A 22,423-nucleotide genomic window follows, 5' to 3' on the forward strand; every position below is an offset into this window, starting at 1 on the left:
CGTGCATATGACAGCGACATAGTTACAACAGAACGACGACCCCATGTCTGATTGGGAGCTGGACACTTCAACCTGACAGGATATTCTCCGTACCGTAAATACAATTTTACGAGAGGCTTCCCCATGCTCACAATGGCTACGTTTGCTACCTATCATTTGCTGCAATCACTAACAGTCAGTTTGTGAAACACAAGTTTCTTCAGCTCCACATGCACGAAGGGGGTGATCTGTCCAATACAAACCAGGCCGTTTACCAGGGCTTGCCCCAAACAAGCACCCAATTAGATACTACTTTCACTTCCACTTTGCCTTTGTTTCTTCAAAAGGAATGATGGATTTACATTTCCCATTTAGGACTGGACTCCTGGCAAGCCGCAGTAAGCGGGAGGATCTTGCCTGCACAAACACACGAGAACATCACTGGTACCCACTCGGGCAAAGCGCAAGTGGAGAAGCCAGCTCACCTTCTGAAAAAAGGGAGACTTTCAAAGTCGTTGCATCGACAGGTTTTTTTTCTAGATGTCAAGAGTTCAAAGAGAGAAGTTTTTGAATAGTTAAGGGTTCTTAGGCTACAAAACAATCTGAATAATCATCTGATCAACTTCAGGTAACTCTTTTAAACTGTGTTATGAATAGTTTAGATCAAGTAGCAAGAGGTGTAATTTCTCTTGAGCAAATACTGCCTTTCATAGCATGTACCCTGCTTTTCCACCCTCATCACTTGTTTGTAAACAATAGTTATGTAAGAACCATAGCACAGAACTTCATTATTTTTAGGATGCTGATGGTTAGAAGTTGGTTAAAAAAAGTAATAACTAGTTAAGATTTTTGTAGCCAATACAAACAACCTCATAACTAAAAAAAAGGCTAGTAGATTTATCTAAAATAGTATACTTTTGGGTATTTTAAACACTTTTTACATAGATTTAACTATTAATTTGTACTCTATTTACATACAATAAAATAATTAAGATGCGGTGTGTAAGGCTAATTAATATGGAATTTACAAATGGCTTCTGCTTTACAGTTCATTACACTCTAGTCACATTTTCAGGCAGCTATAAATTCACTGATAATCAGTAGTATTTAAGATCTAGTACGTACACTTTCTACAACAAATACCGTCAAGTTAAAAACGTTCTCCAAAGAGGATTACAATTGAAGGTTTTAAAATACTGACTTCACCAAGGTTTCAATAAATTATTTTAAAATATAAATAGTTCATTCACCATTACTGCGAATGTCATTTTATAGATTGTTGAAAAACAGTTTCATTTCACAAAACCTAGAAACATTGTCTGCTCTATGCAATGGTATCGCTTTCAGTTAGCATAAAGAAAAAAAGGTGGGGAAAAAAAAGATTGGGGGAGTTCTGACAAAAGCAGCGACATTCAAAGTTCAGACCAAAGCTCTCAACTTCTCTTATGATCTTGGCTTATGCACGATACATTCAGCATAAATTCTCTTCCTAACTGGAAGATCACCTTCAGTAACTCAGCTGGACTTAACTGAATTACTTAGTGGCAAATTTTAAACCTCAACTCACAGCTCTCACCTGCTGTGGGCTTAAAATTCCCACAACACAAAAGAAAAAAAGGAAGCAGATTTTTACTTCTGTTAAACATGAAGATGTTTCACCTGAGAAGCTTTTAACCTGAGAAGCTTCAGATACGCCAAACTGACAGTTCCCATGTACTTCTGTACTTGTTCTTAACCTTTACTACAAGTATAGACCACCAATCTTTTTCTCGCCCTACATTCATATGGGAAATGAAGTTTCAGATCCAACAAGGTATCTTTGACCTGCTAAGCGCCTGTCAGAAAACAAATGCTTCCATGCTTTTTTTTTCTCACAAAAAAATTTACACATTAACATCAGAACTTGCTAACCTCTGCAAACTTAGCTCTCAGCCTCCACACCTCAACAGTTGACAGACGGACTTGCTATTGATCATTTTCAGGTGATTATGAAGGAAGATCTTTAACAAGCCTAAAAACCCCCACATTTGCCAACGATCATTATTTCTTTAAAACCCTCCGGTACATAGCTAAAAGAGACAGCTCCTTTGTCCAAGTTTTCCTCCAAAAAGCCTCCTCAAGAACTAAGATGTTGCTATTTACAAAAACTAGAATTAGTCTCTCACTGAACTGAAACAGAGTCAGTCACAGGATCATTCAGTGCAAGTCAGGGTAGAATGATTTTGAAGTTGTATCTTGGGTACTCAGGACCTCAGGCGTGCTCTACCTACGGCCTACAAAGCCACTGAAACAGGCCATTCGCTAACAGAACATTTCCAGACACCTTTGGTCCAAAAGCATCTTTCTTGCTAACCACCTTCCCAAGAGCTCCCAGAACCTCTGCTCTCCCAGTGAAGCCTATTAGACACACACTGCACGAGCCCATCCCGCTCCGAAGAGGAGAAGGCAGCCAGGAGCAGCTGTTGTCAGAAAAATCAGCCCACACCCTGCTCGGTCTGGTTTTCTGTTCTGGAACTGTTCTGGGGAAGATGGCAGGTGGAAGCAGGCCAGACTCCCAGCTCTTCCTCTTCCCAAGGGTATCAAACCTTTTACAGACTAGACTGTGTATGTGCAGAAGATCTGATTCCACAGCAAGGAAGGGCTGCAGCATCTGTCTGTTTCCTGCCATTAGAGTAACTACCTCCCCCCGGCTAGAAAGGCTGGGCATCACCACCAATCTAAAAGGCAAAACAGTTGTGGTAATTCAGCTATGAAAGTTTTCATGAATGTGAAAGCATGGCTTTTTCCTCAGCTCTAGTTCATTCGTGAGCATGAACCTTACGGCATAAACCCTAATCTAGATTAGGCGTTCTCAGTGTTTTTAATGAGCTGAAGTTCATCGCTGTATTACGTGAAATTCCACAAAACCTATATATCTTCATCCGTCTGTTCTCTCACTTGGTCTTGCTCAGACATGCTGGAAGCTTCATCATCTGTTTGTTCACCCGAGTGATACAACATCAGTGCGTGTGTCTTATGAGTTATGGTAACAGTGCAGGGCCCCTGAGCCCACGGCTCTCCATCCACCTGCATCGGCATCTTTGAACTCTTCAAGATCAGCTGGTATTAAACAGAAGGATACACAATCATAGCAGTTCAAAGTTCATAGATACCTTTTGCAACTACAGTATACTGATGCTGCACGTTTTCAGCCTGGCCATGGAGGAATTTAGTATATAATTAGTTGCACTCCCAGGCCACCAACCACGGCAACTGAGGACTGTGAATTATGACATAATTGATTTTTACTAAGCAAGAGAAACATCTAGCTCAACTGCAAACCGCAACTCCAGATCAGACAGTTGAGTGCTTAAGGTTCTATACTGTGTATTAGACAAAATTTGGGGAAACAGGTTCATAAACACCACTTACCCTCACTGTATGTGCCTGCCCTAGCCGCACGGGATTTGCTAGTTTCACCTGAATCTGAGCACAGTGGAAAGAACCATGAACACCAACAACTTCCAGAAGTCCATCATCATGTCTATGAATTAAGAAAGGAGACTTTTTAGTGGTTCTCATGAGCTTTAGAATCTGTCCAAATATTACACAGTCCTTTTATGGCTAATTCCTATAGAGAAGACAAATGTTATTCTACAAATATGCTTAAACTATCTGTGCTGGACAACAAATCTCACTGAACGGCAACGGAAGCCATACAAACCCACAAGTATGGAGCAATATACCAGCTGTCACTCACTAGCTAGCTTCTGGAAATTACAGATATGTGACTTCCCAAGACTCATCGTGCATAGTTAAGGCCCACAGCAGATTTCTCTTCCATGAATCTGTACAATTTTCTATCTTTTCACTCAGTTATTAATCTACAGGAAAATCTTTTAATGGCTTAATTTTTTAGATTTTGGTAAAGGACCGTGCCAAAATATTTTTTAGAAATCCAGGATCATAAGCCTTGTAGCAGAACTATGAAGTATATTTATATACATGGCTTCTTCAGAAGGAAGTCACAAGACGGAATAACTAATATACTCACCTACTCTCCTCTTTAGTATTGCTCCAGCCAACTTACTCAAGCATGGGAATCAAATTTTTGGCTTTGTTTTTACTTTATATTCTAACCTCTGTGAAGATGTGTTATTTTATATTCTGAAATGGACATATCTTCTACTTTTTGAAGGCTACATTTATTTTTAATAGCCTCTTCAACGCTATGCCAGACATTTTGAGAAGGTCTTAAAAAAACTCGATGTGTGGGATGCACTTAGTTCAAGTGCACGAGGAAAACAGAAAAATCTGAGATAGCCTACTGTCACAAGGAATCCTGACTTCAGACAAGGCTGGCTACACAAGCACAGCCTACTGGAGGGAATTGCTTACACTACAAGAACTGTTAAAAGGGAAAAAAAAAAAGAAAAATAGGCACTGGGTACCTTGCCAAAGGATAAGGCTCATCACCCATTCCTTCCCAGAGCCTACAGCCACCTCCCCAGTATCCAATATTCAGGACAATGATGCCTTCCAAATTGGGCAACTCGATTCTCTCACCATCCAACTCTAGCTTTAGAAGACAAACATAAGTTAATTACTGTGGACCAAATTCAGTACTTCAATATAAGCTAATTATTCTCTTTATGCATTTAATAGGCTTCCACTTCAATAAAAACTAGCCCTGTACAAATAGAACATGTTTTCATACTTCAAAAAAATGACTTCTGATTTCAGAAGATATCCTAAGCTGTAATAAGTTTCTGTTAATAGAGAAAAGAAAAAGGAACTCTCACTTATGTAGGTCTCTGGTGCAAAGGCAAAATTTTACCTGAATATCAGTACTATAACTCATAAAACTGAGTCAAGGCCATAAAAAAAAACTTAGGAATTTTCAGTAAGCCCGAAGACATGAGTTCCATGAAGTAAGCTGCAGACAGCAAAATGAACATCAACAATAAATACCCCAAGTCCAGAGCCATCCTTATACAAACATCATATAGAGGCAAACTGCAAAGCTTTCCCCCTTTTCCTTCATAAGGTAAGTTTATTACACTCCACTGATTGTCCAGAGAATAAGCAAGTTAAAAAACTTACCTCAACCTTTTTGTTAAGATCTTTACACTCTTGTACTAAGCAGTCTTTGGTTCCATAAAAAAAGTAAACAGCCTATAAAAAACCCCAAACAAACAGGGAGAACAGAAAACACTGTTAGGAAAACAAAATTCATATGAAGGCTACTTGAAATATTAATGTATAGTTGTTGTTCTGCAAACCTTATCTAAAATTCTTCTCTTACATATTTGCACATTCTTCAGCTAAGCTTCCTTCGTGAGATAAGCTACAACTTGCATAAGACACTTGCCTTCCACTTTATAAAGAAATAGGCAATGTCCTTAACTCATTAAGTTTCAAAGCAAATGAGACATTCTCAACAAAAATTGAACAAACAGCATGTTCTGTAAGCAAGCAAGCAAGCAGAGGCAAGGCAGAACACTTGTGAGTAGGCTGAAAACATGTTTTACGCATGGAATCCCCTCCCCACGAAAAATGAGTTCAAACTCCTAAACTGGCATGAAAGGAAGTAGGTGAGTGAAGCAATGTAAAGCAAAAAATAGCCTTAAGCCAGGTCAACAACTACAAGGAGAAAATGTCACTTTACCAAACACACCTTATTAATAATTCTGCTGGAAAACAGAGAGGGAGTCTTCTCACGATGAGCATGAAAGTTTAAAGCCATGAGAGCATCAGGTCCTATAGAAAAGTAGTTGTTCATTGTGAATACCTGTAAGACAGAAATTCTAGTTACAGTCTTATTAAGCATCATTAATAGGATTTAAAAGTCACAGTGTTTAATGGGAAGTAGGTAGCCGGAAAAGTACTCGTAAACGTACAGGTATTCCATAGAATGTGTATTTATACATGCAAACGCACCTTTGGTTTCCTTAAGTTGTAGTATCCTTTGTTTGTTACTTGTATCTTCCATCTGAAAAAACAACAGCCATAACTTAGACTCATGACAGAGATCGTTCTCAGTATCAAAGCAGTCACTAGGAATCTCGTATCTATACTGAGATCAAGTCAAAAGATTCAAATTTAAGTTATAAGAGAGTTAAGCCTTTTGGAACAACTAAATAACGCCTGATTTTGGACCTCAGTTATTTTGCAGTTCCCTCCAGTGACACTCGTGTTTCTTTATGTACACTGCCACAGCTGGATGTCAGTGGAGCTGTAGCAGTATTTGGTTCTACACAATTTACCTTTTCACTGTTACTTACCTGTCTAGCTTGATTCCATCTGCCTCCATGACATTTCGCAGGATTTGTTCTACAGGGACTTCTCCAGCATAACCTGCACCCCAGCCCAGTGTATTAGACAGGTCATTACCTGTTCCCAGAGGTAAAATTGCAACCTGTGGAATATAACGTTCTTGCCCCTAGGATACAGAAACACTGCATATTAGCTCCTCCTTTAGCATTCGTTTTCTCCCTTTTATTCCCAAATGTTCAGGTTCGATAAATATCATTAACCTTCATAGCAGCTTGTTACCTAGTCCAGAGCAGTAGAGCTGGCAGGGTTAGTACAGCAGATAACACATTTAAGTACTTATCATAGGGATAACACAAAGGAAGCAAATGTTAAACCACTGTGGGAAGAGAGGATATAAACACGATATGGAAACAACGCATTATTAATACTGAACAGAGTAGTCCTTCAAAAGAATGATGCTTTGGATGTAGAAGTGGAAGCCTGAACTCCTCACCTGATTTCCTGACTATATGGTGCTGGCTTGCTGCAGCCATGGGTGAGTTACTAACACTATTGCTGCACATGCCTCAGGGAAGTGACACGAACACAGAGACGTAACACACGAGGCTGTGAACCATAACACGACACCGAAATGCTCTTACAAGACTGAAGTGAGGTTAGATCTAAAACAACAGATGCACCTAATACTAGAGTATTCAACCACGGACGGAAATTCACACACTCGGAAAAGGAAAGTTGGTATCTAATCTTCATAGGTGCCACATACACACAGAGATCCAACCACCATCAACAGATGGAGCAGATGATAACCACCTCTGCAGAGTAAGTGACAGAAGCAGACACTCAGAATGGCCACCTTAGCAAAGGTCTTTGCTCTCTTTACCACAGAAGGTGAACAGTTATTTCAGATGTAGTACGGCCTTCAAAATTCTGCTGTGAAAAGCACTTGCAATAACTGGCACTATGGTTACTGTTTTTTCAAGAACAAATATCAGCCAGGTAATCTGTATTTGAGGGTCAAGATAAATGAAGGGAGCAAATAACCTACTGCTGATAATAAAAAGGTTTTGCTGATAACCTCAGCAGTATTTATGTAATTCCAATGACTCAGTCTGAATACTTGGAAACCAAGAAGAACAGATTTCACCAGCTATGTTGGGTCTGAGGGATAATATATCAAGTATCCAAGACCATGTAACCATATACTCATATTCATTAACCTTTATAGTTACGCTTTGTTGCATTTCTACTTCATCAGCACATAAAAATTCTCGAAGAGGCTCAGTTTGACTATGTATGAAGTTGTAATAATGGCCTTCAACTAGCACATTTCATGTATTAACGACAAAGCTGCAGGGGCGGGGGGGAAGGGACATTGATATATAGAGAGTAACTTTCTTCCTTTTATCACAAGAGAAGTTGTTTATTAGTTAAAGCACTAAAGCCCTAGTAATTATTCTTCATTCTTAATTTTCTCAGGAGTTCCCAGTAGTACCCTGTAAATTGGAATATCTTCCATTTCAAACCAACAGTAGACACACAGCTTATTTTTTCCTTCTATACATGCTGTTAATAGGTGAGGCTGCAGACTGACAGATTCTTTAGAATACATGATAAGGAGCTGAAGCAAATTACTGCACTCATTCATGCACTGGCAACATAACCAGTATAGCCAGAAAAATTATGAGGTTATTATAAAAGATTGAGCACGCTGGGAGAAATAAGCAGTCAGAGCACATTAGCCATTATTAGGGATTCCATTTACAACAAAATAAATCTGTTTAGACAAAAAGGAAAGAACAATGCGTAAAATCTTCTGTAGAACAGGAAGAGAACAAGCTGCAGAATAATTTAATATAATTTAAGATCTAAAGCTTTCATATTTTTGCTGAACTACAGGGACTCATAACAAGACGCATTCCCCCCCCCCCCCCCAATATGAATAAGCAAATCTGCAAATACTTCTCTGTAGGCTTATTCAGGAAGATGAAAACAATAAATGCTGGTAAGAGACTGGGTGTAGCACTTCAGCAGCTCCAAAACTCATTTCACCATAAGACATCTTTTAATTTAAAACACAATACCTTTATCTTCATTTCATCAATTGCATCCAGGACCCAGCCTACGGTGCCATCCCCACCACAGACAAGAACCCTGACAGCGTTGCAAGGCAGCAAGGTACAAAGTTGGAGTGCTTTAGCAGGTGCGATTTTACTTAGATCAAAAACCTAGAAGAAAGCAAAATAAGGAGTTCCGTAAGTTCACAGAACATGACTCAGGATTTGCCTCACAGATAAACAACTTCAAGAAGTTCATCCTAATGCAAAACAAAGATTCTCCATTTACAATATTACATTAGCAAATGTGCTGTCTTGACTTTTATGAGCAGGACTTAGTTTCCCAAGTTCACAAGAGAGCTCCACCTGCTTCCTTAGGAATCAATGCCATTGATAAACCCAGCTGACAGAGTCCTAAGTAAAGTCTGTATCTAGACACATTATGAGGAATTCTGTAAAGGTGAAAGACTTCAGATTAAAGTTGTTTTCAAATACTCAGCACACAAAGTTTATTCTTTAAAGCCTTACTGGGAAGCATTTAGAACACACACAGTGACTTCTATCAGGCTGGGTTTTGAACTTTAAAGGAAGAGTATTAAGGTGCGGCCAGGAAATCCAAGGAAAGACTAACTGCCTTACGTCAGCATCCTCTGCCATCCCAGGGGATTTTAAGGGGAAAGTGACAACACAAAGCAGCAACTGTAAACACTGACATTTGCACAAGTGAAGCAAGGATTTAAACAAATAGAGGTTTCAAACTAAGAAGATTTAAATATTTCATTTTCTAAAAATTGTACACTGTTTCAAGAGCCAGACATTTACCATTAACAGAACTGCTGCATGTATTACTATGAATAGAAAACTGGACCAGTGTTAGAACCAGAACAACCTTGGGGGTGGGAGGAGCCTCTGCGCTTCTGGTCTCTGTCTATAAGCTATTCTTTCTAAAAGAACAAACTGCATGAATTTGTTTCCTTTACTGATCTTCCACAGGATCCTACTGCCATCGTGTAAACAAAGTGATGTTTATTTTAGTTTAAACTTTTATTATAGTGGCTTTTCACTGTAAATACCTGAACGGGGTTCAGCAGAATTTTAAATTCTCCTAGTAAAGTTTCACCCATGTTGTTTCCACTACGAGTATTAGCCAGTACGATCACTGGCATCCAGTGTTTCCTGCAGTAAGGTGCTACCTGCAAAAAGGTAACAGTCCGTCAGTCATACAAATACTGCACGTCTGAAAATGTTTAAAGCCTTGCTCCAAAACCCATCCCCTGTAAGTGCTGAAACAAGGAAGTCACCAATTAGTCTGAAGCAGTTTCTATTTCAGAATAGAAACAAATACTTCTGACGCAGCAAGGTTGAAGATTTCCATTCTACAGTGCCTTGGACAACAAATACTACAGTGTTATGAACACAGTAGTAGAAAAATCACAAAGCACTCAATGAAGTAAGGTACCCGAACCTCAGTGTTGTTTTGGAAAAACAAAATCCAAATGTCTGCTCATGCTTCAACTACTATGTTAATAAAATGACAAACACCTCCGAACTAACACTGCAAGTACTTCATATATATTGAAACATTTACCTGATAGTTATTAACCTGACAATGTACCAAGTTCAAGTTTTCATGTTTTTTGGGTTTTTTAAAAAATACATTATAAAACCAAGAAGCAGTAGACAATTACCTTTTCATAATTGGTTCTTTTGTCTTTACGCATCTGGTTGATTGTAGACAAGTAGTACGGGGGAATAATTAAGTCTCTGAATTCTCCAAACGTACACTCCTCAGTCTTTAAACAATCCATCATGCATTCGTCATGTACAGTGTACTGACACCACACACATCTGGGAAAAAGACCAAAAAACATGAAGAAAGTCCTCAAACAACATGCACATCGATTTTGCTCATTTATTTTACATAGAGTAACTTTCTGAAAAGTACTTATGTTTGCATGCACCATTATAAGTAATATTTTAAGCATGTAACAGAGAAAACCACGCATTCCCTGGAAATTTACATGACTGGGTATTGGGTACAGAAAATTACATAACTTGGTCATGTGCTTGCAAGTCTAGAGAAGTATTTGAATTCTGAGGAAAAAAAACACCCAACAAACCAAACCTCAACAGTTTTAATTTAATTCTATTCTTTTTAATTTGAAACACAGGTGCTATAAATACCCTCTTAACATTGTCTGCAATATGAACAGTTACACTGAAAGCCTGTATGAGAAACTGAACTCCTACCTATCCTTAAAGAGCACAGATAAAACACTGGAGTTCAATATAATAAGGCATTATTAATAACATTGATTTCTTAAGATAGGTAATACCCCTTTAAGTCTGAAACTTAAAAGGTTACACAGTACCGTACAAGGCCGATGGGATTTAGTTATGCAAAAATACTCAGTTTTATGATCTATTCTAAAAGCTGTCCTGGAAAACGGACCAGAACAAGAGGAAATACTGCAATATCCACTGCCAGCCTCTGCAGAATGTTAATCCTCATTTGCTACATCCAAAGCCTTAGCTTAAGCAGCTGTGAAAGCTATTTTTGGAGTCCTCCTGACTAGTCCAGCACTCAACCAGAGTAGCAATGATACTTGCCCCATAGTGTGCCTTTCTTCTTTTCCTCTTCTTCCTTCCCCCTTTGCCTCCAAAATCCCCTACACGCCCTCCCTCCTCGAGGTTTTGTTTCTGACAGCGTGCTCATTCACACTGTGATTCTGCTTACTTACCAGGCCATTGGACAGCATCGCACAGACACAGAGCAAGAAGGCTGAAGTAACACACTGTACCCAGGACCGGGACCACTAGCGCTATAATTTGGCATAATGTGCCACTATGTGTCATGCTGACAACTTTGCAAGCAGCCTTACTGATGACAGTGTAAGCCCATTCAACTGTTCCTTGAAAATTTTCAACACTTACCCCAAACTTCAACAACAGATTATATTACAGTGGCTTTTAAAACTTTCATTACCCTTTTTTGAGTATCCTTAAAAATGAACTTAAACCAGCTACAGGATGGTTGGTTGTTCTAGTTACACTGAGCAGATGCCAATTTTGCAGAGGTGCCTACACATTTTGGTGCTCTGAATTTGAGCTGTGCCCCCCGAACTGCTCAGGCTACCCACTGTACAAATGACAAGCGCGTTAGAACCTTCTTAAGGTCATACCCTAAAACATAAACTCTCTTGGGCATAGAGAGCCTTTTGTATGTAATTATACAGTACCTAGCACATCACGCAGGAATAATGCAATTAAGAGAACAAGTGGACATGACTCAAATTGCCCACAATTTTAATTTTAGGATCTCTGAAGTTTTTTTTTGTTTTTTTTTTTTTTAACTGAGTTTTATATTCGACTACTGCAGGATCTCCTTCGGGGTAAGGTGTTCCAATAACCCTGCGGAAAACAAAATACTGATATGGCATCATAATTTCTCATACAAAGTCAAATTCCCTTGCAGTACCTGTAGTCGCAGAGCTTGGGCTGCGTACCGCACTGTTGTTTGCAAATCATACAGCAGCTGCAGAGCGGGACATTGCCTCTGATCCAGTGGTGTGGCATGGAGCTGCGGGCTCCGCCACTGCCCCGCATCATAATTTCCTTGCAGAGAAAAAGCTGGTCAGCCTTCTTGAGGCATCCCTCGCCGACACGCAGCCCGCAGCAGTTGCAGAAAGCACCCTGAAGGATGTGCTGAGCACACACGCAGCAGTAGGAGGGCTGCCCGAAGAGGTCTGTGTAGTGCCAGTCATGCTTGCTCTTGCGAAAGATGCCTCGTATGAGCACCTGCCGCCGGGACCGCTGGAAGCTGCACCACAAGGTGATCAGCACCGGCAGGAGCACAGAGCACAGAGTCCAAAACACCAAGCTCCAGTCTGCGACGACCGAGGAGGAAGTGCCGCCCCTGCTCTCCGTCCCTTCCATGCCTCAGCAGCTCAGCCCCGCCAGCCTAACCCCTCTCAGCAGCCGGGCAGACAGCGGGGCGAGCGCGGGAACGGGCCCCCAGTTCAAGGGGCCGGCGCGCAGCTTCATCAAACATCTTCTAATCCCTTATTAGGGCCAAGCACGTCTTTGCCCCCACGCCTGACCTACCAGCCGACGGAAGGGCTTCGGTGCTGGCCGGCTGCGAGGGGCTGCGCCGCCGCCTGCCCGGGCCCGGCCCAAGGTCGGCCCTGCCCGGCGCGGCCCTTCCCTCGCCTGCTCCCCCCGGAGGGCGGCTCCGGCCGCCCCCGAACGCCCCGCTTCCACTGAGCCCCCGCCGCGGGGGTGCGGGGGGAGACACCGGCACCGCGCCGAGGCGCCGTCCCCTCACAGCGCCCCCGCTCCGCTGCCCGGCGCTGGGGGCCGCCGCCCGCCCTCGCCCCGCGCCCGCTGCCCGCTTCCCGCTCCGCCGCGCGGCGGGGGCTCCTGGCGGCGGAGGGAGGGGGGTGGCTCCTGGCGGCGGGGCTCCCCGCGGCCGCTGCCGCCTGCGCCGGGCCGAGGGGCGGCCGCAGCGCGGGGGGAGGCGAGCGGCGGCCCCGGGGATGCGCGGGGCGGCGGAAGCGGAAGCGGCCGAGGGCGGTTGCCAGGAGACGGGCACCGCCCGGAAGCGGGAGCGTTTGTCAGCGATTTATCGCGACACCGGGGTTATCGCCAGGGCTGCCGGCGGCCGGCACAGCGCCTGGCGGAGCTCGCTGGGCGGCAAACCCCGGGCGCGGAGCCTTGGTGGAGGAGGAGGAGGCGGCCGCCGAACAAGCTTCGGGCTGTTATCATAGAGCGTCCTGAGCTGGGAGGGACCCGCAAGGATCATCGCGTGCAACTCCTGTCCCTGCACAGGGAATACCCCCAGGCTGGTGCCGTGATGCCTCCCTGGGGAGCCTGTTCCAGGGCTCCACCACCCTCTGGGGGAAGAACCTTTCCCTAATGCCCAGCCTAACCCTCCCCTGGCACATCTCCCTGCCACTCCCTCGGGTCCTGTTGTTGGTCACCAGAGAGAAGAGATCCGCGCCTGCCCCTCCTCCTCCCCTTGGGAAGGAGCTGCAGAGCGCCATGAGGGCTGCCCTCAGCCTCCTCCGCTCCAGGCTGAACAAACCAAGGGACTTCAGCTGCTCCTCTACAGTTTCTCCTCCAAACCCTTCACCAACTCTGTGGCCTCCCCTGGACACTCTCTAGTAGCTTTGGATCCCTAATACGCTGTGGCGCCCAGAACTGCACACAGCCCTCGAGGTGAGGCTGTGCCAGTGCAGAGCACAATGGGACAATCCCTGCCCCAATGCAGGGCTTGGTGCACCCCAGGGCACGGCTGACCCTCTTGGCTGCCAGGGCACGCTGTCGGCTCCCGTTCAGCTTGCCGTCGCCCAGAACCCCCAGGTCCCTCTCTGCAGAGCTGCTCTCCAGCCTCCCCTTCCCCAGCCTGTCCGTAGGGCCAGGGGTGTCGTGCCCCAGGTGCAGAGCCCGGCCCTTGCTCCTCTTGAACTTCATGCGGTTGGGGATTGCCCAGCTCTCTGGTCTGCCCAGATCCCTCTGCAGGGCCTCTCCGCCCTCCAGGGTGCCGACGGCTCCTCCCGATTTTGTGTCCTCAGCACCCTGAATTCGTGTTCCTTCCAGCCCTGCAGCCAAGGCATTTACAAAGAGATCAAAGAGCACCGGCCCCGGGATGGATCCCCGCTAGGGACTGGCTGCCAGCGCGATGTAACCCCAGCTACTGTGACCCTCTGGGCCCGGCCCGCCAGCCCGTTGCTCCCCCGCTGCATGACGTGCTCATCCAGCTGCGTGCTGGACGTTTTGTCCGGGAGGAGACTGTGAGAGGCAGTATCGAAGGCTTTACCGACGTCCAAGGAGCTTCCACCGAGTGGCTTCCCTTGGCCAGCTAGGTGGGTGACCTTGTCCCAGAAGGAAATGAGGTGTGTTAGGCAGGACTTTCCCCTCGTGAGCCCGTGCTGGCTGGGACCAATGACTGCGTTGCCTTTCAGGTGGTTTTCGGTAACTCCCAGCGTAATCTTCCCCACCATTTTGCCAGGCACAGAAGTGAGACTGATGGGCCTGTAGTTACTGGGGTCATTGTACTATTTTTTCCTTTATTACCCCAACCATAAATACTTTTCCCCCCATAATTTCATTCTGCCCTACATGTTACACTGTTTCCCCTGCAGCAGTTCTGAAAATAAATAGGTGCTGTACACTTTCAAAACAGTATCTTGAACAATTACATAAATCCATGTAGTATCCATAATATTTCTTGGATTTTAGGCTGTTGATACCTTAAAACACCTGCTGAAAAACGCACATGTTCCACAGTTCGACGACATGCCAGAACTGCCCAACTCCTGAACTGCTTCGTTTTTATCACGTGCTTTCACTCTGGTCAAGCCTTCACACCTACAGCACTGTTATACAGTGCATCAATAATTGTACAAGCAGTTGAGCTAATCCAGCCCGGCCAGCTAAGGAAACGTGTCTCAGGGTTGTAGCCTCTGGTGTGTACCGAAGTTAAGCACACCCCGAAGGGGTCCATCTGAGGGGCCATTCACAGAGCCTCTCCCTCTGACCTACTGTTTGATTTCTTAAACCGTCCTGTATCTTAATGTTTTTGAGACCCGCAGCTCTCTGCCAGCTTTCCCTGGAACTGGCTGGCTCGTGCAGACACAGTGGCACAGACAGAAGAAACACCGCTTCTTTAGGAAATAAAAAGGCACAAATGAAGAGACCTGCTCAGAGCCAGGCTGGCAAACCCCGGCTGAGTCCCTGTGGTGCAGGAGGTGTGGGGATGTGCTGCACCTTTCCCTTGGAGGGAATTACTCACGTGCTAATTACTCACACGCCTCGTGCAAGAGCCGCTGATAAATTCTGACTCCTCACTTCATACGCTATACTCAAAGGGACGCATCTTTTCCTACAAATCGGTGGTGCCGGTGCCATACGTCCAGCGTAGTGCTGCTCAGGAGAGGGCTGGACGGTCACGTTTTGCAAGGCATAAACTAGTTTGCAACTACAGTTGTTAACCTATGTTCTTATTTCACACTGTGTTTACTAGTAAGGACATTTATAATCCTGTTTTCTACTAGCTGGTCCTGAAAAGAGAAGAATTATCTGAGTTTTCATTTGTGTAATTTATTAATTTGATAAAAGTCTCTCTGCTTTGTTTTTCAGCAGGAATAATTTGGCTCTGCTACCGTTAAACCACATTAATACGTACATCTGTGCTGGAGTACAGTTAGAGACAGTATTTGACAAAGGGGCCCTTTTGCGGTTGCCTTTGAAATTAACATTCAGGAATGGACAATTGTTTCTTTTAAAACACATTCATTTATCTTAGGCACCCGAAACCATGGCTTGCTGTGCTAGATGTAAGGTCATGTGTTTTATTTTCACAAATTTAAAATACCCAGTGTAACTCTGAAGCCTAAAGTGGAAAATGGTCTTCTATTTTCTTTCCCTCAGGAACAGAGTTATGCTGAGAATGTGTGAGCAGATAATAGCCATATTCAAAACTTCAGGCCAGATGTCTTCAAAATCATACTATCACTCAAATTAGTTAAAGCATAAACAAACATTTGTGACTGACGTAGCTACTTCAAATAGGCTAATGCCTCAGTCAGCGTTCCTCATTTTGGAACAGACTGAGAGAAAGCAGAATCAAAATGAAGAAGCTGCTTGTGGTTGTCTTCTTTCTGGTCCTCATGACCACTCTTACAGGTAGGAGTTCTTATAAAACAAAGCTGCATATGAACGTAGAGCTGCAGAGCATAGTGTAATAGTATTAGTTTGTCAACCTTGTATTTTAGTAGCTTCATATTTCTTTTTTAAATACTTAACTATTTTTATATTGCAGGAGTTCCATGATTTGCTTTTTAACAACCATGCTATTGTATTAGATATTTTACTCTCGGCATTACCACACTGTAGTAATTTATTCTAAACCCAAAAAGTTTTATTTTATGAGCTTACTATTTTAATATTATTTTACCAAGGTCCTGCAAGTTAAACGTTCAATGCAATCTCTCCTCGGCAACAAAATTCTAACTCATTACTTTGAAAAATAATCCTAAAAAGTAAAGCAACACAGAAAAGAACAAAGAATTGGAAGAGTTACTAATGTCAGTGGTTAGATGGTGCTGTTATATTTTCTCATTTTAGAGAGAAACATGAATATGTAGGCTTTGCTTCATACTGGTAGAACTATAGAAAGCACAAGTATAAAAATGGTTTAAAATTCCACTCATATCTCCTGGAATGCGATCTCCCCTGGGAAGGGGCTGTAATGAAAGAACACTTTGTATATAGACAAAAATCAGGTTTGGAGACATTTCATTTTACAACTGACAGATAAAATATTAACTTTTTGCTGATTTCAGAACTAATTTCTGCTCTTCTGTCTTTAGACACTTCACCAATTTTGGCTGCAAAAGATGCCAAACAGATTCTGAGAACTCGTCGTGAAGACAGACCGAGAAAAGCTGGTTTCCCTGATGAGCCAATGAGGGTGATTTATGACATTTATTTTTAAATTACGCTAACTGAAAAAAAAAAACAAAAAGCAAAAAACCAACACCAAAAACCCCCAAACATTTGTGCTTAGTATTAAATTTCTATATATTTAATTCCAAGTAATGTGTTATGAATATCACCCTTTTAAGCAGCTGAGTTCTTCCTTAAAATATTAAAAAAACTCTTTACATTCTTTCAGTTACTGTTAAGTAGCATTCTGTAAGTGCTGAATATTGCTCAGGAAATGTATGCTTGCAGAATGTGGAAATTATTTATCATGGTTCAAAAATGCCGATTAAATTATTGAGAAGAAAGTGGCTTTTCATTTATAGAAATGTGGATTTCATCAGGTTGTTCCTGAAAACCTAAATAACAGGAAATGTCTTCTGCTTACAGTACATTCTGCACTCAAGGCAGAAAGGAGATGTAGGTGTCAGCGGTCAGTGTGGAGATCGAGGTAGTTCTGAACTAGCTTTTAAAATCACTTGCTTTTATTCACTTATTTATGAATGCTACAGATAGGATGGTTTGTTATGATATTGTAGAAGTTTTTTGTTGCTAGCTTAATGCAACAGCATTCTTTTGGCATGCAGTATTTACATTTATTTATTTTTAAACCATATTACAACAAAAGAAGAAGTAAAAGAACTCAGGAGCCTCCTGTTTTACTTACTTTGACAAGATGTAACATATAATTCTGCACTTCTCAGGAGATACTAGAGGTATTTTGAAATTGCTGCCTATTTCTTTCCAAAATAAATAAACTCTGCTATAATTACATGCTTCTGAAGAGGCAAAACCCACAGAGGCTAGAAAGCACACAATGGATTGTGCACGCATGATGAATACGAGGGGCTGAGTTCAGCAAGGTGCTGCACACCTCGGAGCTCCGTTGGACATGTACCCTGCAGGACTGTGGAGACAGCTGGTGCTTTTCCATCTCTTGTGGTTATTGCGTACCAGCCAAAACGAATCCACTTGGCCGTCCTGGGTGGCTGGTCGTACACCACTCCCGATGCACGCGCTGCTTTGTCAAGTGTGACGGCCGTGACAGATGAATGCTGTCACGAGAATATTGCACTGCACTTGTTAACATCTCGTACGATCAAGGCTGCACAACAGAGCCAAAACCCAGAAGGCACGGGCTTCACTGCTGCCCACAGCACGAAGGATTGGGTTGATTTCTAAGGTGCTGTTAAACGAGCCTTACAGTTTTTGAAAATTAGCGGGAATACAGCTCCCATCTATGGTTGTGCTTAATATACCACCACAATTATATAATATGTTATGCAGTAAATATGCATTAAACACAAAATAAATAAAACAGTAGAGAAGTTGGATTGAGTTAAAACCTGTATTACAGGAAGTTACATGCACACATAGAAGCTTTTAGTCATATGGCTTCATTTTAGGTAGTCCTGCGAGGCGCAGGGAGTCGGACTCGATGATCCTGCGGGTCCCATCCTCGAGATATTCTGTGATTCTAGGTGGGGAGCAGAGGGAGCTAGGGCTAGAGAGGTGTCTGATTACTGACCTCTGCTGCTCCGTCCTCACCACTTTCCATCCTACCACGATTAGTAGCAAACACTTTGTCGAAAAATTCCAACCTTTTTTTTCCTCTCTATACAACAACACTGGCTTTCTGTAAGAAAACCTGAACTTAGGAGTATGTGTTTTTCTCACCAAATGTCAAGGTTGTCAGTAGAAAAGGAAATATCTTCTGATGAAAAACCCATCCCCCGCTGCCATGTGGAATATGGACATTTTCCCTTGTGGATGAGGGTGCGTGGCTCTGTATCCCTGTGCAGTTCTACCACCGGCTCAAGGAGAAAAAACTCATTTTGTGTGGATTCTTTGTAGTAGAATGAATTGAATGCTGGGATGGACCCACCTCTGTTCATCTATTTTAAGCAAAAGCTGTTTGTACTAGGCCAGATCATGCTGAGCTGGGGAATTTAATTTGCAATTCTTTGTGACACTGTTTGACTTCCACAGTGCCGTTTCAGTCAAAAGGCCCGTTCAGTTACAGACAGCAAGATCTGCCATCTTTGATTATTTAAAAAATGTCATTTATATTATCAGCATGTTTCAATCTTACTTTGACCAACACCCTGCTTTTTATCACGTGGCATCTTCTCAGTCGTTTCGGTCTGTTCTCCGCAAGTTCATAACGCAGTCTCACAGAGGGGTTTGAACCAAGTCTCCCTGTGCTGCGAGGACAGAAAGCGCGGTAGAAGGCAGGACACTCACGCTTCCTGCTGGCACCCGGTGTACCAACCCTCTGGTCAGCGCAAAGAGCAGGGAACTGGATGACAGCGGGAATACTCGGCCAGCGCGAAGGGTTTACGCTACAGCTGGCATTCCTACAGAGCCTACTGTGCGAAGCAACGGGGCTATATTTTGAAAAAATGTATCTCCTGTTCACAAAGCTTATGAGCCCAAATGCTTGGGACTGTAACTTCTTAAAAGTAAATTTTGTTCCTGATGGAGGCCAAGTTTTTGGTATGCAGCTCACTTCAGCTTGATAACTTGTTGCTTACACCAAAAAACTATCAATTACTATCGGAAATTCACATTATTTTATTTAGTAGGAAAGAGCAATCAGCACCGATGCGTGCTACTGCTAGAACCCTTCAGAGTAGTGCCACGTCATTCTATAAGGGGTTAATGTTTTTTTAATCAGCAGTAATCAATTTTTAAAACAGAGTACAACAGACCTATCTGTGAGACTCCTTCTGTACCCTCAGGACCCACAGAGGCTTCTGTGTTGATGTGCAAAGACGAAATGTGTATGCAGAATTCCTAATTTATGAATATTGCTGTAAAATTCTTGTTCAACACCTTTACTGATCTGGATGGTGATGTCATTCATTAAATATTGCTAGGTTGGGGCAAGCTGACTAGCAACACCATTTCACTATATTTGATAATTTTAAGGGGTAAATTAATTGCTCTTACACAAGCTGTAAATTTCTCCTGGTTCATTGGCCTGACATTAGATTTGAGTGATTACATAATTAAATTACTTCTTCTTTTCTTTAAATAGGAGTATATGCTTTACCTCCAGCGCTTGGAGCAGAGATCAGAAGAACAATTCCTTGAACACTGGTTGAATCCGCATTGCCTCCCACACTGCAACAGGGATTTAGTGCATCCAATCTAATGGTTTTGCCTACCCTGCAGTCGGTATATATATATTTCTCTTACAGTGTGTATTTTTTTTTTCATAATAAAAGGCAGAGCCACAAACTGGAAGATAACTAATGGCTGGAGGAAGTACCTTGTGCTGAAAAGCATCTGGCAACAGAGCAGTGGCAGGGAACATAAGGGCCCTAGGCATCAACTGTGCCACGGTACCTCTGTTTGTGTTAATGAAACATTTGATTATGCATTTCTCTGCTATATGGATACAAGTTGGTGACTGCACAACGTTCTTATTGATTTTGCTTCAGATTGCCCCTGTTTTTTCCTATCTGCTTGTGCTCCTTTTCCAACTCATCTATTTAAGCCTTGTACTTGTTCACTTAGCTCTTGCTGGGACTGTGGCAGGATTAAACTCACCATTGTCATCCCTGAGATATTTAAGATGGAGTCTGTCCTGCTAAGAGTTGAGCCTGTTCTGCAGTATCTCAGCTGTAATAATTTGCTAGCTGCTGATTTTTAAAATGGAATTCATTATTTAGTACACATGCTGGTAAACATTAACATAGAACATTTTTACAGAGCTTGCATGGATTATTAGTTCTGTTTATTATTTTCAACATCAGTGTAATAGCATCATTTGCTTTATTGCCTCTGTTTATCATATGCTTCATAGAGTTCAATGGGAAAATATGCTCCAAAGCGCAGCTCAGAAACCCGGCACTACTCACAAGCCAATCAGCGACAAAACGACACATCCCAATAGTTTGCGATACGGTCATCCTTTTTTTCCCCTGTGTGCTCTGCATGCAGTATCAACTTATCACTACATTAAAAAAATGTGATGTATTGAGGTAAGGAACGTATAGAACTGTAAAAGATAAGTATAAATCATAAACTCTTCCAGTTACCCAACAGCCATTTGTGGTGCCAAAAAAAGAAGATAAACCTATATCTCTACATTTTTATAACAGCATAAGCCTTCCTGCTTACATTCCTTAAATAGACATGAAATTTGTTGACTGGGATAAATTTGACTCATCACCATAATAGTGATGCTATATCACTCACAGTTAACTTTTTAAAATAAAAGTCGCAGATTGAGCTCCATACTTTCAAAAGCATTTAAGGAGTAGAATACAGAGGTGGTGTCTGTCATGGCTGATCTGTTTCAAAAGACAAAGTTTGTCTGCTTAAAATTCTGTTATCTATTTGTACCTGTACATATCTAAATACCTTTGAAAATCTGGATGTCGTGGTAGACTTCAATGGAGCTGTTAATCCACAAGAAGCCAAAGGTCTGAAACTTATTTAAAAACAAAAACTTAAAATTCCCAAACCTTAGCCCTAGGAGGTAAGTTGGCAGTTTTCAAAAAACCTTCCAGCTGAGACACAGTTGAAAGCTGGCTCACTTAGCAATTCTAATTCTCCTCAATAGCTGCTCACAGGCAATTCTGAAGAATTAATGTTAGAAAAGCGCTTAAATGATTTGAAGCCCTTTGTTTGTTATTAGTATGGCCAATGTCAGCATGTTTTTTAATTATATTTTCTTTTTTTTCTGCAGATCTCTTCATGGGCACTGAAGATGAAAGATACGGTGACTGTGCTGAGGACGAGATTATTCCTGCCTTGGCTATGTGCTCAGTGGAGAGCTGAACCTCCTTGCAACACAGTGCAACCCCAGTGATACAGCAAAACTTCCAGCTATAAATGGCTGGATATGTTATAGGCCACCATATATTTTCTACCAGTAGTAACTGAATGCATGAATAAATAAATCAAGGGTTCCCCCAGTTTCTGAGATACGGGCAAGAACGAATCACTGGTTAGTCCTAGAGTATGCTTTTTAAGGGTACAGCTTTAGACTGTCTGAAGCAAAAGGAACTTAGAGGGAGAGGTCCACGGAAAATTGGAGAATATAAACATGAGGTCAAGGCCAGCTTTCTGGGCTTTGGAGGAATCCTTAGTTACAGTTTTGTACGTTAAATAATAATGTTAAATATGTATGAAGACATAACATTTATGCAACACTAATCTATGTTTAATTGCCTGATGAATATTTCATGTATTGTTTCATAATAACAGCTTGATTCAAATCCGTTTTCAGATTATTTTGTTACCTTAGTCTCCCATACTATATGCTGCTAAAATCACTGGAAGCAAGGCTCAGTATTGCAAAGTACTAAGGAAACATCAGAGGACTTTCTAGGATCACCAGCTGGGAGGCACTATGGTGCAGTCTGTTCATGGTGTACTTTCTCTGCACAACTTTTCACTTTCCTTTATAATTCTGCCAGGTCAGGCACGTGTATCCAGCCACCCCTTTTCTGCCCATGTACCTTTATAACTTATGCCTTCGTGTAGAGTATCTCGTACAGTCAGATGGTAAATATATGATGTCTGCAAAACAGCATGAAGAATGTCTTGATGGCTCTTAGATGACTGTTACAATCTGTAATGACAATAGAATTAGTTATGAATGGACCAAAGTAACTTTCAGAGTCCCTCACTGC

The 22,423-nt window shown here is 42.4% G+C and overlaps 2 protein-coding genes across 3 annotated transcripts; one reads left to right on the plus strand and one right to left on the minus strand.

The window, feature by feature from the left end:
- Nucleotides 1-854: 854 nt before the first annotated feature.
- DGKE (diacylglycerol kinase epsilon) lies at nt 855-12,371 on the minus strand. The gene is made up of 11 exons (XM_075111726.1): nt 11,770-12,371; nt 9,980-10,139; nt 9,365-9,484; nt 8,319-8,462; nt 6,243-6,400; nt 5,899-5,950; nt 5,636-5,749; nt 5,062-5,133; nt 4,410-4,537; nt 3,391-3,502; nt 855-3,078 (listed from the first exon to the last, which is right to left on the minus strand). Exons 1-11 carry the CDS (start codon nt 12,225-12,227, stop codon nt 2,887-2,889), a joined length of 1,710 nt encoding a protein of 569 aa, XP_074967827.1. The 5' UTR covers nt 12,228-12,371; the 3' UTR covers nt 855-2,886.
- A 2,778-nt stretch (nt 12,372-15,149) lies between these two features.
- C16H17orf67 (chromosome 16 C17orf67 homolog) lies at nt 15,150-22,003 on the plus strand. Of its 2 annotated transcripts, none has more exons than XM_075111728.1 (4): nt 15,150-15,977; nt 16,664-16,764; nt 19,816-19,955; nt 21,475-22,003. In XM_075111728.1, exons 1-3 carry the CDS (start codon nt 15,923-15,925, stop codon nt 19,930-19,932), a joined length of 273 nt encoding a protein of 90 aa, XP_074967829.1. In that variant the 5' UTR covers nt 15,150-15,922; the 3' UTR covers nt 19,933-19,955; nt 21,475-22,003. The 2 variants fall into 2 exon arrangements, with proteins under 2 accessions (XP_074967829.1, XP_074967828.1); XM_075111727.1 differs by lacking the exon at nt 21,475-22,003 and adding an exon at nt 20,587-20,673.
- The last annotated feature ends 420 nt before the right edge of the window (nt 22,004-22,423 follow it).

The sequence above is a fragment of the Phalacrocorax aristotelis genome, chromosome 16 (genome assembly GCF_949628215.1).
Source record: "Phalacrocorax aristotelis chromosome 16, bGulAri2.1, whole genome shotgun sequence".
NCBI classification, from domain to species: domain Eukaryota; kingdom Metazoa; phylum Chordata; class Aves; order Suliformes; family Phalacrocoracidae; genus Phalacrocorax; species Phalacrocorax aristotelis.

Bases quoted from the DNA above. Each gene is read 5' to 3' on its own strand.
- DGKE (XM_075111726.1), bottom strand. From the start codon at position 12,227: ATGGAAGGGACGGAGAGCAGGGGCGGCACTTCCTCCTCGGTCGTCGCA. The intron at 9,485-9,979 runs GTAATTGTCTAC...ACCTTTTTGCAG, and splicing joins AAAGAACCAATTATGAAAAG to GTAGCACCTTACTGCAGGAA. The intron at 5,134-5,635 runs GTGTGTTTGGTA...GGTTTTTTATAG, and splicing joins CCAGCAGAATTATTAATAAG to GCTGTTTACTTTTTTTATGG.
- C16H17orf67 (XM_075111728.1), top strand. From the start codon at position 15,923: ATGAAGAAGCTGCTTGTGGTTGTCTTCTTTCTGGTCCTCATGACCACT. The intron at 15,978-16,663 runs GTAGGAGTTCTT...TTCTGTCTTTAG, and splicing joins CCTCATGACCACTCTTACAG to ACACTTCACCAATTTTGGCT. The intron at 16,765-19,815 runs GTGATTTATGAC...TTCTTTAAATAG, and splicing joins TCCCTGATGAGCCAATGAGG to GAGTATATGCTTTACCTCCA.